The sequence below is a fragment of the Ahaetulla prasina genome, chromosome 1 (assembly GCF_028640845.1).
Source record: "Ahaetulla prasina isolate Xishuangbanna chromosome 1, ASM2864084v1, whole genome shotgun sequence".
NCBI classification, from domain to species: Eukaryota; Metazoa; Chordata; class Lepidosauria; order Squamata; family Colubridae; genus Ahaetulla; species Ahaetulla prasina.
Window position 1 is genome coordinate 122,903,368 of NC_080539.1, and position 19,251 is coordinate 122,922,618.

At 34.6% G+C, this 19,251-nt stretch overlaps 1 protein-coding gene across 2 annotated transcripts in view; it reads left to right on the forward strand.

Annotated features, from left to right (window-relative positions):
* The window catches only part of ASCC3 (activating signal cointegrator 1 complex subunit 3), a 237,592-nt gene that overhangs the window by 159,136 nt on the left and 59,205 nt on the right, over window positions 1-19,251 (forward strand). For both annotated transcript variants that reach the window (XM_058174769.1, XM_058174761.1), the window contains exons 32-36: window positions 1,518-1,638; window positions 2,565-2,697; window positions 3,561-3,686; window positions 14,812-14,923; window positions 15,582-15,716. In XM_058174769.1, the coding sequence (XP_058030752.1) occupies window positions 1,518-1,638; window positions 2,565-2,697; window positions 3,561-3,686; window positions 14,812-14,923; window positions 15,582-15,716 (627 nt within the window). The remainder of the gene's footprint in view (window positions 1-1,517; window positions 1,639-2,564; window positions 2,698-3,560; window positions 3,687-14,811; window positions 14,924-15,581; window positions 15,717-19,251) is intronic.

Here is a 19,251-nt window from a genome sequence, read left to right on the forward strand (position 1 = left end):
GTTGTGATGCTTCACAGTCTTGTGAGCTCCATTTCCAACATTTCCCCATTGGCTTCCCACAAACAAAGTCAACAAGGAAGGTTGCAGATTGTTCTGATAAATCACCCCGGACTCCCTGCACTCGTGTGATACCACATTCTCCTGCCCCCAGCCTCCCTGTACTTGTGCCAATCTGCAGCCTCCTTCCCCTGGCCTCCCTGTTCTTGGGCCAACCCGTGGACTTCCTTCCAGTCTCACTCTGCTTGTGTGATGACCTGGGGCAAGGCACAGAGGCAACATAGCTGATAGTTCAAATTGCCCCTTTATTGTTCTAACTTTCCCTCAAATGCTCCCATGTTATTGCAAGTCCCAGATCTAAGTGATCACACAACATACACACACACACACACCTCCAGCAGCCTCTGGCTGCAAGTAGTCCCACAAAATGCTGTGAGCACAACGGCTGCAAAATAAGAAATCCAGCAGGGCAAGGGAATAAGTCAATGAGTCCAGGAAGCGAACACGGCAATGGTTTCAGGAAGCAAAAGAATAAGGCAATTAATCCAGGAAGCAAGAAATAAAGCAAGAAGTCCAGGAAACTCCAAACGTCAGCAGTGGCACCCAAAACTCCATGAATCTAGAGCTTGTTCCTGACAAACGCCCCTCCCCACAGCACCTCCTTAAGTCTCAATCCCAGATGTTCCTTGTGAAGAGGGCACATCCCAGAATGCACTCCTCCCAAGTCATCGGGTTGGCCTGCACTGTTCTTGCCTCCTGTCCAGTCTCCGTGCTCGGGGATCGGAGCGGGGGTCTTGCTCATCACCTGAGCTCTTTCATTCCTCATTTCCACTGCCTGCCCTCTGTTGGTCCCGTTCCTCCCTGCTAGCAAGCCATCCCACTCCTATGGAGCCTGGCCTGCCTCCTCCCTACATTCCTCTGAAGCCAACGAAGCCGTCCCCTTGGTCTCCCTTGACTCCAGCTCCCGCTCATCTTCCTTCGGAGATTCAGGCTACAACGGGGACATAACAGCTTGAATGGCACTGTGCCCTGCTTTTCCTGGCATCCCTGTGTTCATGCAGCACCATACCCTGCTTTCACCAGCTTCCACATGGCCTCCTTTCCCTGTTTCCCTGGCCTCCCTATGTTTGCACAGCACCACAACCATCTTCCCCTGGCTATTCTGTTTCTCTGCACTGGTGTAGCACCACACCCTACTTCCCCTGGCCTTTCCGTGCTTGTGCATAGCATGTATCGGGCCTTCCAGATCCTCCTCATCCATACCGCCCTCTCCTTGCCTGGAACTTCCACCACTTCACTCTCAATGACCCACATATCTTGGGATGACATCAGCAAAAGGGACTGCTAGGATTGTTGTCATTAAGCAACTTTGCAATCGCATCATTTAACAACACAATCTCAATTGCTGTCACAACCCAAGGATTATCTGTATGAGAAACATTTTATTAACTTTGAAAAAGTAAGTTTTGTTTACACTTTTTGGAGAAAAAAAGTTACAGTTACATCTTTTTCCTTTTTAGGTTCTTATTGCCACAAGTACATTAGCCTGGGGTGTCAATTTTCCAGCACATTTAGTAATTGTTAAAGGAACAGAATTTTATGATGGGAAAACCAGGCGTTATGTGGATTATCCAATTACAGGTATAGTCACAAATTGAAAAGGACTATTTTACTCTACAAAAGATTAATCCTTATTCCTGAAAATGAAAGAGAATTACATACGCCACATGATTTGTTCAGATTTTTCATAATAACATGATTTTTTAATTTTTTATATGTTTAAAGAAAATTAGAGAATTTACAAAAATGTATTATCTATCTTCACTTCTCACCCAGTAAACAATATAATGGGTTTGATTTAAAAGTTAAAAATAATACTTTCAATAGAATATAAGAAATATCATTAGAGCTGGAACTAGGTAACTATCCATATCAGTTACAAAGAGGAAATAAGGTGAAATAGATATGTAAGTTATATAGCTGATATGGTAAAGAAGCTACAATCAGAATAATTCATTTATGTAAATAAGCACCCAAAGGATACACGGTTTAAAAGATCTCAAATCATGCCTGGGATTTTATATTCATTTCCTTGTTCTGTTATTTATCAGAGATGTGAAATGATAATGGCTATTTTTCTATGGCATTTGGAATCTTGGAGACAATATTTCCGGTCCCCATTATTTCTTGCCTTTTATGAAACTAAATTTCACACTTAGGATGTGGGGTGATATTGCTGGATCTTTCATGTAAGCACTTGAAGCTTATTTTAACTTTCTTTTTATAAACTAGAAATAACTGGAAATAACTTTTTAATGTTATTAAATAGTTAAAGGTTTACATTTTATCTTCCATGAATAACATTTCCAAAAATGTTTTTAAAAAGCCTTATTGTATAAGCAAAATAAATGCAATACATGTCTTAAGTAATATTTCTGTGTTTAAAAATACCACTTGATGTTTCTGAAAATCTACTTTAAAATAAAAAGTGTGTGTGTGTGTGTGTGAGAGAGAGAGAGAGACAGAGAGAGAATCTATCTTATGTTATTACCATTTCACTTTCGTAGATGTTCTTCAGATGATGGGACGTGCTGGTCGACCTCAGTTTGATGATCAAGGGAAAGCAGTGATTCTGGTTCATGACATCAAGAAAGACTTTTATAAAAAATTCCTTTATGAGCCTTTTCCAGTAGAATCAAGGTAAAAGAGGAACATATATTATCTTGATATGAAGATATCAAATTTCATTTGTAATTATATTTTCTATACCTGCATACTGAACATTGACCAAAATCCATAAAACCTTCTGGATCTTTTTTCTCCCTCCAGATAGGATTCTTTCATAGATCTTGAGCTTAAATGATCAAACAGTGTTACCAAATAAGTCTATGTCAAGTTTTAATGATATGTCTCCAGTGTGGGGTATATGTATGTATGTATTTTTCTAATGTGTAGATAAATCATTATATCTGTAGTGAAATCTGGGTTTATTCTCTTTCTTTGTGTGTTCATGCATAAATATATCAGGTCTTGGTTTAGAGAGTTTAGAGAGTCTTAATGGGTAGATGGATGTCAGAGTGGATATCACACAAGAACTAAAATAGTAATATTATTTACAACCAACAGTGTTCTTTTAAAGTATCTGTATCTTGATGGCTCAGCAATTTTACAATGGGAATTAATTCTGTGTTTTTCTATTCATGGCTTCCAAAAAAGAAAATAAAAAGAGTAACAATCTTCCTTCAAAATAATTTTGCATTTATGCACTCAATAGTACTAGAATAGAAGACCCTAGTGTATAAATCTAAAATATCTAGTAGGTTGATTAATATCTCTAATCAGATTAAACTATAGCCAGGTATTAAAACTGCTTATCTGCTAAATGCAATTTTGTGGTTTTTTTATAGCAACATTTCAAATTAATATAAATAATCTCAAGAAAGTTGGTATATTATTTGTTTAATTCTGTTCAGTTTACTAGAAATTCTGTCTCATCATTTAAAGGCTGAAATTGCAACGGAAACTATAACTGGTATACTATTTGTTTCTGTGTTTTTGTTCAGTTTACTAGAAGTTTTGTCTGATCACTTAAATGCTGAAATTGCAGCTGGAACTATAACTTCAAAGCAAGATGCAATGGATTATATCACCTGGACCTACTTTTTCCGCCGTCTTATTATGAATCCCAGGTAAGCTATTATATTCTTCATCCCTATCTGAAGTGCCAAATGAAAGAAAAGAGTTTATGCTATTTATTTATTTCATTTTTTGTGCAAAATACATTATTCTTTCTATGAACTGTACTGTTCTGGGGACAGTTTTGCAGTTTCTAGATACAGATTCTGCAAAACGAAACCAGTGCATAGTATCATATTATGGAAACTAGCTTGTTTTGGGACTGGTCTACCTCCAGAACCTTCAATCACTTCCAGTTCAGAGGATTTACTTCTAGAAACCATTGAATTATGTTGGCAATGGCATGTACTGCAAGAGTAACAAAAAATTCCAGGAATGCAACACATTTCTCATCAATCATCTATACCAGGAATCTCCAAATTTGGCAACTTTAAGACCGTGGACTTCAATTCCCAGAATTCTTTCCCATCATGGAAGAATTCTGGGAATTGAAGTCCACAGGACTTAAAATTGCCAAATTTAGAGACCCCTGTTAAAGATGATTGATGAAGTGCTGTGAAATCTTAAGAATTAATATTGTTATGTATTTTCAGGTGAAATTCTATAGATGGTTAGAAAGAAAGGGCATTATTGGTTAATCCCACCAATTACAGATCAATCCGACACACTTCAATCCAAATTGCGATTTTGCTCATCAATTAAACTTTTAACTGGTGAGGAGACAAACCATTTCTTAAGTTTATTACAGCATAATTTCTATTTAGAATCTTTAAGATATTTTCAAAATTCAGAGGCAAATAATTTTCTCATCAGCTTTTCAAACTTGTATTGATTTCCTCGCCGTAGCCGCCCCCTCCCCCCCAAAAAATAGCACACAGGGCTACTATTGATTGTGCAAAAGGGGAATCTTGCTGCTTTTTTAAAATTTCTCTAATTCCTGACCATGTTTCATTACTAATTCTGTATTTTCATTAAGCACTAAATAATTCCATGTTTTGCAAAGCACTGAGTTTAAATTTCAGAATGAGTAATAGTAATGATATGGCAAGTTTTAAACAGTAGCTTCTAATGTTCAATCAGTATGACGTTCATTATGATATTCCAGCTTAAATATTTTGAGAATTGCAGTGCAGAATGAGAGTTAAGTACTTAGCCATATCAGCCGCAGTGTTGAGGAAGCAGCTATCTGAAAAACCAGAACAACTGTATTACTGGTACAGATAGCTTGATCTGTATTACTGGTACAGATAGCTTGATTTGTAGAACAAATGTATTTCAAGATATTCAGTTTTATGAGAAGACAATAGTACTTGTAATCTACTATATTACAGTAGTCCAGACTAGCCCTTTTCTAAGACTAGGAGCTGTCTAATTCCTGAAATATCCAACCTTCTCCACGTGTATAATTCATAATTTGTGAATTAAAAAAACCTATAAATGCATCCATTGGCCACTAAATATTTCCTACCCCTCTGTAACAAATATGAGATTTGGCCCTCCAAAAATAATTTAATACAGTATGAACTTGAGCATTCTCTGATAGTCACTTTTTACTTTTCTGATTTTTAACCAATAATTAAAATTATAATATTTGTTTGCAGAAGAAAATATTAAAAACTAGTACCAAATACTAAGAAACCATTACAATTCAATATTTGCTAAGGGAAAAAAGTAGTCCTGACTCCATGACAAAGCACATAACATTACTTTGCTATCAGTTTATTCTGTCTTGATTTCAACAGAATATAATCTCTGGAATGATATTTTTTCATTAAATATTCAGTTCCATTTTAGTACTTTTTACTTTTGCATACAGGATTTAATTCTCAGAACAAAGGCAAGGATAGTGTGTCTTTTGTTACAGAATTGCCAGTCTGTTGCTTAAAATCCCTAGGGCTGTGCACACTTTTCAAGTGATTCAGAAGAAGTAACACAGCACTTCTTTGATGTTTATTAAAAAAAAACTTGACTAGTTTAAGGAATCTATTTGGTAGAATTAATATGATATTTAAAGCAGAACGTTTGCACGGAACCTGGAACTGGGCTGGGCAACTCTACTGAAGAGAATTGCTGCTTTTGTGTGATGTCCAAACATTTTTTCTCCCGAATCATTATCAAAGTATGCACAAGCCTATCATTCTTCAGAATTGTCTGAAGGTACAATTTATAACCCACAGGAATTGAGCATAATGGCTTCTACTCTTTCTGAATTGGCAGCATCATTCTAATGAGCAGAAGCCAATTATGTGTTTTGTTAAATAGAAACAGTGCCCCAAATCTTTGGAACAGATTTTGAGGATGTATATCAAGCCTCAAGAGAAAGAAAAACAATGCCTGCTGAGCAGATGGATGTCTACCTATTGAATTTAAAATATGTCACACAACTTACTATCTAAAAAGACTTCATATGGGGAGGGGAATTCAGTGTTCAGTCTTTCCGGAAAGCTGTTCCTAGATGGTATTCATCCATTGCTTCACTTTTTTCTATCTTGATTCAGACTTTCCAGAGATCTATTCCATCCTCTTACCAATTTAATATAGTATTTTCCAGTCTGAATCTCCTCCAACTGGATGGGCTTCAGCTCCCTCAATTCTTCAGCTAGTGTGACCCTTAAGTAGTAAAGATTTGTGTCCGTGTGTGTTTGTGTGCACTCCACACATGCATATTTACATGCACACTCATATGCATATACAGTACATACATACTGGTTTGCTTATGTTGCACAAGCTTCTATGTCTGTTTTTTCAAAATTTATTTTGTTTAATTAACAGAACTGCTCACTTCAATAGAAAGCCTTCCCAATTATAATTATAATTAGCATTGTATGGGACCCAGAATGCTAGATATGATTCTTTCTTAGCCGTTGCACAAAGCCCATCAGGACTGTAAAAATATATAAATAGCTATTTCATCAGGCAAAGCAGTCCATAAGTCAGTTTAGGCATGCTTCAGAGTAATAATTCTCATACTATTGCTTTGCTGTCCAGCTTTTCCTGGCATACTAACCAGCTAGTTACTTTCATCCTCTGCTATCTTATCATACTATATTAAGGACCTAAATGAATTTGACATAAATGGTAAAATGCTTGTTAGAATGAATATTCCATGCACATCCTGCTATGTTTATATGTAGTCACCCTGTATGCAAGCTGATTTTCACATAGTTTTGAATGTCACCAATTGCTGAAACCTAAGTTGCAAATTGGTCAAGTAGTAACAAATGAGCTAAAACACTAGAAAGTGTGTTCGTGACAGAGTGAATAGATAGACTTCAAGGACTTCATCCATTACCTCCATCCTAATTATGAAAAGGAAGAGCTAGAAGGGACACAGACTCCATAATGTGTTTTACATATTCTCTCTCCCAGCTCTTCTTTAACAGTTCAGCCCTAGATAAATAGCTGTCCTCTAGAATTAAACAATCATATGTGTTAATAATTGGAATGGTAGGCATTCAGTCTTCATTGTTCTCAGTCATTTGGATCTAGCAGAGTAACCCTGTGGCAAATGCCATTAATTTTACTGGAACTCAATTCCTTTATAAATGTACTTAAGATCACAGTTGGTTTTTTTTGTTTTTTTTAATTTATATCCCGCCCTTCTCCGAAGACTCAGGGCGGCTTACACTATGTCAAGCAATAGTCTTCATCCATTTGTATATTATACAAAGTCAACTTTATTGCCCCCAACAATCTGGGTCCTCATTTTACCTACCGTATAAAGGATGGAAGTCTGAGTCAACCTTGGGCCTGGTGGGACTAGAACTTGCAGTAATTGCAAGCAGCTGTGTTAATAACAGACTGCTTTAGTCTGTTTATTATTTTATTATTTGCATTTATACCCCGCCCTTCTCCGAAGACTCAGGGCATCTTACATTGTGTTAAGCAATAGTTTTCATCCATTTGTATATTATATACAAAGTCAACTTATTGACTTTTTTTCACTTTTTTTTTTCACTTGTTGAGCCACCAGAGGCCCATAGTATTGTCAACACTTCTTTTTTTGCTAATGCTTCTTAATATTTGTTTTAAAAAATAAAATTTCTGTCAAATTATAAGAAAAACAAAGACACTATATACAGAGCACATTTTTTAATATGCTCCATTATCTGAACATGCCATGACTTACCCATCTCCCCCCCCCCTTTCTTCTCTGAAGTATTTTTTTGGCTGGAGCATAATACCCTCTGCATTTATGGAGTCACACACTAGTGTAGGAGAAGAAACCAGAGTAGAAGTCATCATATATAGTTATCTTTGGATGTAAAGAAAAGAATTTTGTTTGGCAATCAAAGCTCCTCTCTAATTTCTTTGGTTTAGGAAAGCTGTAAAAAAAATGAAGTTGCACCTTTCATAAGGCAGCAAATTTATTTGCACATTGAGAATCACAATTAAATACTAAACTTAATGTCAGAAAGATGTATTAAACTTTTGCTTATTTATCCTTTCTATTTATTGCTTCTGGGGGTAGCTAGAGGTAATATGGTAGAAACAGAAAACCTCTCCTTTTAAAAAGGTAACCAAGCTGAAGTTCAATAAAAGTTTCCACTGGAATGAGAGAACATTTTTTTACATGTCTTTCCCACTTCTGCCTAACATCTCTTATGGCTATTTGGATGGTCTCTCAACTCTTCAGAGCCTCTCTGAGTGCAGCATAAGGAGCTGTACAGTTGTGCTGCATAATTTGTTGTTTAAGTATCATTCTGCAGTTATATGAGATAGTCTATGAAAGCAAAAATATAATAAGTAAGTTATTTGTACTACAAAAATGTGGGGTTTTTTTTGTAGTAAAAAGTAAAAAAAAAAATTTGTAGTAAAAAGTAAGCCAGAATTTTAAATGGTCAACAAATTGAACAATTTCTACTTCAAATAAAATAAGACAAACAATTTTAAATATAAATCATTTTAGATATAAATCAAGATATATCTAAATCATTGAGGCCTTCAAAGCATGTCTGGTTTTGCAGACAACCTAACAAATGGTATTGGTCAGATAAAACTAACTGTTTGGTTAATAAAGTTTGGTTCCATTTTTGATTACCAGTCAAAAATGATAATAATGGCCATTCAATGTATTAATGGCAGAAATCCCTTTTCTCTTGCAAATGAAATGGCTCTCCAGGGAAGGCCAATTTCCTACCCATTGAGGCATGTTGAACCACAAACTCTTGGATTAGATACAGAAAAGACATTGATTGGGTCATATCCCCAGTGTTTCATCTATCAGGGGTATGCTTAGACTAGCATATTTTGCCCAAGCATCCTATCTCTGGCCTGAGGTTAAACAAATTCTTATCTATAATATCACCTAAATTACACGATGTTGAAAATGTTTTAAGTGAATAAAATGGGACACCGTTCATTAAGATGGCTGTTTATGTTATATTTATATGAGATTCCTAAGTTTCAAGAAAATTACAATAATCTGAATTGGATTCTTGTGAGATTTTTTTTTCTCCACAGCATTCTTTGAATAGAAGCAGATATTAAAAATAAAAAATTCTGAAACCTGCTTTCATTATCTGTGTCATTGCTTCTACCATATAATCTGAACACATAAAAAATTTCCCAGGGAGATTGTGGATCACTAAACAGGAAGCTATTGCCACCATCATCCACATTAAACCCCAAATGGTCCTTGTAACTTCATCTACATTTTATGTCACTGCACATCTCCATTTCTCAGCTGATGAAATTACAGCCTTGTTTATATAAGAAAAAAATAGTTCTTTTTTTGTGTGTGTGTGTGAGTATGTGTGAAAGGGTTATTTTGGATATTTCCTGTTTTAGTGGTTTGTTTTTGTTGTCATCTGTTATTTCAGGGCCAGTTAGGAAAAAAAGGTAGCTGCTATAGTGTTTTGATTATTTAAACCTTACACACTTAGTAAATTTTTATGGTACCTTGGAGTTTGTTGTTGCATTGTTCCCCAATGGGCTACTAATGGAAGTTACCCTGTCTAGTCCATGGCTAGATGCTGTTAGTATAAAACTGCCTTTGACTTTCACACCTCTCAGGGGACCAGTAATTGTTGTGTTCAAACAGCCTGTAATTGTGATCCCGCTGGCTTTCTCAGTACGCTTCTGGCTATTAGAATCATTAAACAACTCAGCACCTGTTAACAGCATTGTAAATATTCAACCTTGCTTATGTGCAGGTTGAGCAGAATATAGGAGAAAGCTTACAGAGCCCAGCCTCATAAATTAAAGCTCCTGACAAGTCAATTATTGTAAAACTGGGTTTCACTGAGAAATAAATGAAATGGGGTGCTGACAAAAAAGGAGGGCTGTCTGTTTGCAGCAGAGGGGAAATAATGACTAGATGATTCAATGCAAGGACCATGAAACTGCATTGTTTTTATTCTTTATCCTCAATTAAATAGTTAGATAATACAGTTACCCAGAGAAGGGGGAGTAGTGTAGCTATATGGCTATAGTGTAGCTTTATGCAGCTTTGAACATACGAACATTTAAAGTGCAGAAAAGTGATATTAATAGCAGCGTCTAATAAAAAGGTGGAGATAATCTTTCTAGCTGGATTCCTGTTTTACAGGATAGAAGTTTGTTTTAAAAAATACCTGTGTTAATTCGGAAATCTAGTGCATGTTTATGCAAAAGTAAGTCCTACTGAATATAAATGGTATAACTCATTTATAAGTTTATTTAGCGTCGCAGCCAAATAATTAAATCTAACATTATGTAAGGAAGCCTCTAGTTGCAGAGACATGCTTTTATTCTTCACCCTGACACTTGCCCAAATCTATTCTAAAGAGTCCCTGCTAAATTGGGATATTTGGGAAAGGAAAATATATTTGCCTATGCTATGGTGTTTGAATAAAACCTAGGAAAAGTTTGATTCAGTTGGATTTTTTTCTGGCATTTTAGTTTTTTCTCTTCAAGTTGGGAAACTAGAAGATTTATTCAAGGAATTCTATATAATCATCAGTCTATTTTATTCTTTTTAAAAGAATGTTATTCTGTTACATGGTTCATGATTTGTTTTGTAGCCTTGCAGTTTTCAGAGGAGAATGGTGTGATATATATAATGCTCTACAAAAATGTTCATAATTTATTTAGTTGCATATGTACTGAATTAGTCAATATGCAATAATATTATGATATAAAATTATCTTCCATTGCAATTAACCCCTCTCCCAGACTCTGTTGAAATTATAAGTGAAGCATTAGTAGAAATTAATCTCATAATTACATTGGCGTATATATAAGGAGAATGTTATTTTTTTTAAGAAGATCAAATCATAATATTTCCAAAGGTTATTACTTAATCTATACACTACAAAGGAACTGTCTATCATGTTCAGTGTATAGTGTTTCAGTCTTGGTAGCAAATTTATTTCAGAATCAGTTGCCTTGAATTTTATTTCTTAAAAATCATAAATAGAATTATATTGCAAACATAGTTTTGTTTAAAAGCATGTATTTTGTACAAATATTGTAATAAAAGTAGGTAATACTTGTGTTATTGTCCAATAAATGTACAATATTGACAGCATCTGCTCATAAATTTTTTCTTAAAGCACAAATGTGGCTCAGAAGTAATCACTCCAATTGGCATAACAATTTGATTCATCAATTGCTTTAAGCCATTATCTAGTTGGTTTGATTTTAATTTAGCATGTTGTACAATCCAGATTTACAATGTGATTTACAAACCATGAATTATGAACAAGCACATTGTGTGAATTTAGATTTATTTTGATTTAATGAACCATAATTTAGCGTAACATCCACATTCAGTTATAATCTGAGAAGAAATATAAGCAAAACATTGATAATAGTCTGAATTGAATAATCCTGTAATATTCCATTTGCTGCATGGTAGGATTTCATCTTTGGAGCATAATAGTTATTTTTTAATTTTTTTTCATATGAATCAGTTAATTCAATTCTAAGCCTTGTATACAGCTGAATATTTAATTTTCATTGAAATTAATACAAAATTAAATAATTAAGAACTTTACAATGTTTAATTTCACACCGGATGATAACTTCCTAAAATGATAAGTTAGAATAAAACATACTTTCCTTTCTGTTCTGTAATTTCAGTTAAAATGTAGTGTGTCATTTTAATTATTGTCCAAAATTTAAATATCAGCAATTTCCTTTTAGAGTAATTTCCAGAATAGTAATAACAAAAGTATGACTACATGTCACATGCTATCATGATTACACAATACATTACTGTTCAACGTGGCTATAGTAATGAACACCATTAAGTTTTAAGCAACATCCTTGTGATTCATAATTTAAAACATAGTTCATAATCTTTCTCCTTATATGTAAACGAATTGTTTCACTGAAAAAACTAAAAATGTTGTTATGGTTATTCTGAACACAAGTCAAAAATCTATCCCTTTCCTTGGCCATAATCTCATTCTCCCGGAGGAAACTATGTAAGTATGCTAAATACTGGAATTGTTCAACGGTGGGTTTTTTAGTAGATGTTATTTTCAGGATGCAAGACTATTTTATCATCCTATATCAAGAATTTTATCAAGACTTTTTTGGGGGAGATGGGGGGAAGATAAAATATATAGCAATAAGATAAAATGACAAAAGTTGTAAGCTGCTGGGGAAAGTGAATGACAACAAATTCACAGAAGTAGGCAAATACAGATTACTAGTAGAATATGAAATGCATCAGCCATAGTAGTTCAGTGTACAATAATATAGAGAGATATTTATATGAAGGTATTTCATATAAGGTAGTATGCAAAATCTAGGAGCTAAGCATTTATAAGAGATCTTTCTTATGTACAATTTGTTTCCAAACTACATATATCAAATGCATGCTGTAACCTTCCATAAAATAACTGTTATACAGGTCCCCTCAAATTTATACCTTATAGCAAATTGTGCAGTAAATACATTGTTTGATAGCTAAAAGAAGCCACTTGGCGCTAAAAGAAACTATTTACATTGGACAATAAGCATAAACTGATATATCTGAACACTGTTTATTCTCCAAATATTTTGCTAAGTTTTACCTAAATGGTGCTTTTGTAACAGGGAGCACAAACATTGTTATTAAGAACACAAAGCCTGCAATTACTGCAGGTTCGAGCCCGGCCCAAGGTTGACTCAGCCTTCCATCCTTTATAAGGTAGGTAAAATGAGGACCCAGATTGTTGGGGGGGCAATAAGTTGACTTTGTAAATATATACAAATAGAATGAGACTATTGCCCTATACATTGTAAGCCGCCCTGAGTCTTCGGAGAAGGGCGGGGTATAAATGTAAACAAAAAAAAAAAAAAAAAAAAACAGTACAAATTCGCAATCAGAATAACTGGGAACAGTATTTGACACGTGCAGTTTAATAAAACATATACACCTAAAGTATTAAAGACATTTGTGGAAAAATCATTATGAATGTACAGCAAGACACAAAGATGGGAAAGTACAGAAGTATCTAGTGTTGAGAAATGGATTGTGAAGATGGCAGAACTTGCAAAGATGGCAAAAGTGACCTGTTTAATAAGGGACAAAACAATAAATGCTTTTATAAAAGTAGAAATATTTTATGGACCTTTGTTAGAATTGGATAAAAGTTAGCTGATGAGTTCTAGGTTTGCTTATTAAAAGAGGTTGAATATAGGAAGAAGGGTACTATAATGTATTTCTAAATGGGAAGAAAGGATAAAAGTTTATTTGCAACTGTAAATAAGATCCAAAGCTGCTGCTTAACTAGAGCCATGATGGCACAGTGGTTAGAGTAGAGTACTGCAGGTTACTTCTGCTGGCTGCCGGCTGCCTGCAATTTGGCAGATTGAATCTCTCCAGGCTCAAGGTTGACTCAGCCTTCCATCCTTCTGAGGTTGGTAAAAGGAGGACCCAGACTTTTGAGGGCAATAGGCTGACTCTGTAAACCACTTAGAGAGGGCAGTAAAGCACTGTGAAGCAGTATATAAGTCTAAGTGCTATTGCTGTTAACTTTTTCTTTTTTCTCTTTCTCTATATGTTTCTAGCACTTCTTCTTTTACCCTTTTTCTTTTATACATTTGATCTCCTTTATCTTTTAATTATGTAAAACACTCAATAACATTATAAAAATATTATGACTGGTACTGATAATTTTGTGTTTTTCCAATTGTTGAAAATCCATATAGAATGATAACTAGAAAGCATCCATATATATGTCAATTGTAATATAACTTTACAATGAAATGATCACATTTTAAAACGTATTTATTTGATTCATTTATTTTTTTATCCTGGCTTTATTATTTTTATAAATAACAAAAGGCAGCAAATATAATCTTTCCTCCTCCTATTTTCCCAACAACAACCTGAGAAGTGCTTTGGGCTGAAAGTGACTGGCTCAAAATTTCTCCAAATGATTTGCATGCCTAAGGTGGAACATTGATGGACTGATTTTTATCGTATCCTTATTTTGTTCAATCCAAGGCAGTATACAGTATATATGTAATACAGATAGTCCTCAGATTATAATTCATTTAGTGATCATTAAAAGTTACAATGGCACTGAAAAAGTCACTTATGACCACTTTTCACAGTTATGATCATTGCAGCATCCCCATGGTCACATGATCAAAATTCAGACACTTGGCAACTGAGTCGTATTTATGACACCTGTATTGTCCCGAGGTCATGTGCTCTTGTTTTGTAACATTCTGACAAGCAATGGGGAAGCTAGAATCACAATTGTGTTAGTAACTTAACAACTGCAGTGATTTGTTTAACATCTGTGGCAAGAAAAATCATAAATAGGGTAAAACTCACTTAACAAACGTCTTACTTAGTAGAAGAATTTTTTGACTGGATTGTGGTCGTAGGTCGAGGACTACCTGTACTCCTGCTTCCTATTTTCTTCACAACAACTCTATGAAGTGGATTGGAGTGAGAAAAAAATGACTGACCCAAAGTCACCCAGTTGGCTCTCATACCTAGAACTCTCAGTCTCCCAGTTTCGATCCAGCATCTTAAGGGAAAAAATAGAACTACTTCTCCTTTTATCTCAATTATATTCCCTCAAACATTCTAAATTACAGTCAGGGAAATGTAATATATAAACTGGCCACTGATTTACACCTAAAGTGAATGACATTCTACACTACATGTACATGTTGGGCAGTGTTACATTATATTGTTATTTGCATATGAATAATATTTTAAAATCTGTTCTATTTTCATTTATGCAGTTACTATAATTTAGAGGATGTGAGCCATGATAACATGAACAAGTTTCTTTCCAACCTTGTTGAGAAATCACTTCTTGATCTGGAATACTCCTACTGCATTAAAATAGGAGAGGTAAGGTTAATTTATACTCCATCCAAAATTTTGAAAGAAAAATTGGTAAAGGTTATTAGGACTTATTATTATGGAATTCTTGGGATGCCCAAGAATCCCAACTCAGTGGGATTTTTCTTCAATTTGGCATTTAAATCAGTAAGGGTCATTTATATATATTTTTTGTATCGATTCAAAAGCTACAAGTGGCGCAATGTGGAAAGATAAGATATAAAAGACCTGCATGTAGATTAGAGAACAAATGAAAGTATGCAATATCATTCAAGAGAGTAAAAGAATTGAAATGGAAATGGGCTGGTCATATAGCAAGAAGAATTGATGGCAGGTGGACTAAGGCAATCATAGAATGGATCCCGCTTGATAAAAAGCATCCACAAAAGAGACCTAAAACAAGATAGATTGACAACAGCAGCAAGTATGGCAGGTCCAATTGACAAAAGAAAGCTCAGGACCGTATAGGTTAGAAACCTGAGGAAGAGGCTTCATCCTGCAGTGGATAGACAATGGCTAAAATGATGATGATGATATGTTTTTAATTCCAATCTCAACACAATGCAATTTACGCACCTCTGATATAATGCTGTCTAAGATATGTCTGTCTCATGTACACTCTGCAATTACTTCTATACATAATGTGGGTTTTTTTTATGTCTAATAGGATGACCGTAATATTGAACCTCTGACATATGGCCGCATTGCTTCTTATTACTATTTGAAGCATCCAACCATCAGAATGTTCAAGGAACGTTTAAAACCCGAGTGTAGTGTGAAAGATCTACTCTCTATTCTGACAGTAAGTTATTTCATTTTATTAATTAGGATGAAGCCAAAGAAAGTAATCTCCCCTACTGTCATGGTAAAATGGACAAAACAAGATATTTGCTAAAATCTTTCTGAGATCTTAAATTATCAGAAATGACATAGCAGGAGCTATGAAGGCAGTACATTTGGGAATTCATCCATTAGTTTATAACTAGATTTCAGCAAGGGATGGAATTTCCATCTGCATCATATAAAATATACAAATATATTTGGGAGCATTGTAGTACCTGGTTGCACAGTGGTTAAAATGCAATTTTCACCCACAGCCTAGAGTTCAAGCCTGACTGGCTCAAGATTGAGTCAGCCTTCCATCCTTGTGAAATGACTAAAATGAGGACCCAGATTGTTTTGGGCAATATGCTGACAATATGCAGTAAATCACCCAGAGAGCGTTATAAAGCACTATAGGGTGGTATATAAGCCTAAGCTATTGCTATTGCTACCTCTTTTTCTATCATGAAACCAAGAATTGTTTGCATACTGTTTGGGATCTTCAGACTGAATAATATAAAAATTACATATATTAACTACATTTGTATTTATGTTTATTAACTTTCAGACAAGGGTAATAGAACAGTTTTGTAGGAATCAAAAAAATCTTCTTCCCAGCAAAATTTTATATATGCTGAAAGCAGCTCTTGTTTTTTTGGTGTTTTTTTCAAGTATTAATTTTTATTTTTTTTATTTTTTAAGGAAAGATGTCATACTGCTGACTATAATTAAAAATTGTGCTGGAAGATTGGAGTGCTTTCATGGTTTTAATTTTAAACTTTGTCTATGCCAGCTTAATGTGTTGTCTGGCAGCCACAGGCAGCTGTTAGGAGCAATGGAGTACATTTTTATTCAGTAGTGTAATTTTTATTATAAAAAAGAGAGAGGCAAATATATTGGCCAGCATCCAGAGAGCTACTTTGGGCACACCCAGGGGAATTATTAGTTATTTTTTTTCTTTTTGAACAATAAAACTCCCTTTTCCTGTTGCTAATTGTTTTTGAAAGTTGCCTCAATTTCCAACCAAGTGGATTTTATTTTTAAATCAAAAATCCAGAATGTCCTTGATCATATAGAACTACTACTACATATAGAGTGATTGGAGGCAGACTATTGATAAGATAATGGATCAGTACCCTATTCCCAACTTTTGTCTCCCTTTTTCCTCATTGTGACATGAATTTATCTTAACTACATCTCTTCGTGTCAGCTCTTCAAGGCAGAACAGACTATGAAACCAAAGTCGTGCATGCTGATGTTATTTTTATTATAGGGTTACAGTAACAGAATCCTGCTACTCTAAATGTGCATCCCCCTCCCTCTCTTTATTTTCATGAGAACTAGGGAGGGTCTTGTCTGAGATTCCTACTCAGATTGCAGTTCTGTCCCAAACTCAGATTTCTTTTAGCTGCCTTTTTGTCTTCATAGTGGCTCTTCTTTTAGTTCCTCAAGATTATTCCTTCTTCCCATTATACTTGTCATTGTGAACTAAGGAAGAATCAATTACTTGCTTGCTCTCTATTTTGTCCTTTATGTGTCACATAGATTTAACAGAGAATTGGCGATTTTAAGAATGAGCCAAAGTAAGGGCTGGTTATATGATCCATCCAGAATGTGGGCAGTAGTGTTTAAATCAAGTCAGTCAAGTAACATTTTTAGGCAGTAGCTAAGTTTAACAATAGAAACACATTGGTTATTTTTTTTAAAAAAATGAATTAGATTATAGAAGCGTTCAGTTCAATGTCTTAGTATATTTACCCATGTTGTATAACTGTAATATTATCCTTTTCATCTTCTCTACTACCCCCTCTTATTGGTTTCATATTGTAATTATTATTACTATTAGTAGTAGTAGTACATTGAGAGCTTATGCACTGGAGATAAAGTCCTTGTGTATCTAATCACACTTGGCCAAATAAGCCTGTTCTGTTCCGTTCCATTCCATTCTACTATATATATATACAGTTAAATATATATATATATATATATTTAACTGTACACTCCACTCTACTCCAGACCTTCAGTCCTATCTGAAGAAGGATGGGATTTGCAAATCTTCCCATTTGGGAACAGTTTAAGAAGGCTGATTTCACACCCTCCTCTCCCTACAGCCCTAGCCCCATCCATTTTCTAAGGTGCTGTCTTGGATTACCTCCAAAATGGTGTTAGGAGAAGCAATATTGTAGCTGATAAATATGGCTTTCCTGTTTGCGTGAGAGTCCTACTGGTGGAAATCAGGCTTCAGATAATGTAGCTCTCTCCTGTGAATAAATGAGTAAAAAAGTATTTCTATCAAATGTAGGTTGCCTTAATAACAATAGAAAAACTATGATTGTAGCTGCATTCTTCATTTTAAAAAATTACATTTCTGAAAATACCAGTTAGACACTTTAGTTAAGCTTTTGCTTACAAATAATTGATTCACTTTTTCAATAATGGTTTTGGCTGCCATCCCAAATTATTGTCCCATGCCTCATGCAGTGGATTCTACTTAATACAGATTTATTTGATGAAAGGGGTGTCTTTGGTTTGCTTTTTTGCCAACATCAGATCTTCTCTGATGTTTCTTTCATTTGTCATCCCAGAATAAATAAAATTAAATTTCCAATATAATTGGAATGTGAAGATTTTTATCAATGTAAACTGAAGTGTAAATAATAAAACTATCACATTTTCTTTATTAACATTCAGCCTAAGAGTTTTAGTTTCTTTTATGTTGTTTTACTAAGAGACAGAGAGTTTTTCTGAAATTGTTTGCTTTGTAAAAGAAATTAGGTATTTTAACAGAATTGTTACTAAGTATCCTCCCATAGATTCCCACAACCCACACACATATGCAAACTATGCATTAATGAGCTTCATAATTAAAGGAGTCAATTCACACCTCTATTGTTAACCAGTGGCATTGCATCTGTCCTGTTCCATTGATGCCTTTCTCACTTACTTATTGAAGCATTTAACAGTTTTGGCAATAGGGAATTACATGGCATGGGGTAAGTAGTCTAATTAGATGCAAGTGAAAGTCCTTGGGGGCAGAGATATTTAAAAAGTAATTTGAAGAATCTCTTAATGATGCTGGCAGTGAAAACTGTAGGCCGAAGTGAAAAAACGCACATCAACATTGCGAAACATGGTTTTATAGCCTTGTACACAATTTACTCATAAGGTTTGGAGGGTAGAGAGATGTTTGTTTTAATTTATCTTGAATAAAAATGTAAATGTTTTTTTCTTATTTTGGGATGCATTGATTGTCTTTTTAATTTGATATCCCTTCAAAACTTATCTTACAAATAATAATGTATTTACCAACAGTAAAACAAAAGTCACAGAAAGCAGATAGTACTCTGTGCTGGAGTGGTCATTCAGGCAAAGAGAAGTTTTATACCTTTAGGAGGAATCCAGTTTTATTCCTGGCTCCTTTATTTTGCTTGCAGAAAGTTTCAGAAGTAAAAAAAAAAAAGATTGCTATATGTTCTGAGGATAAAAAAGAACTCGATAACGAATCTTAGATAACA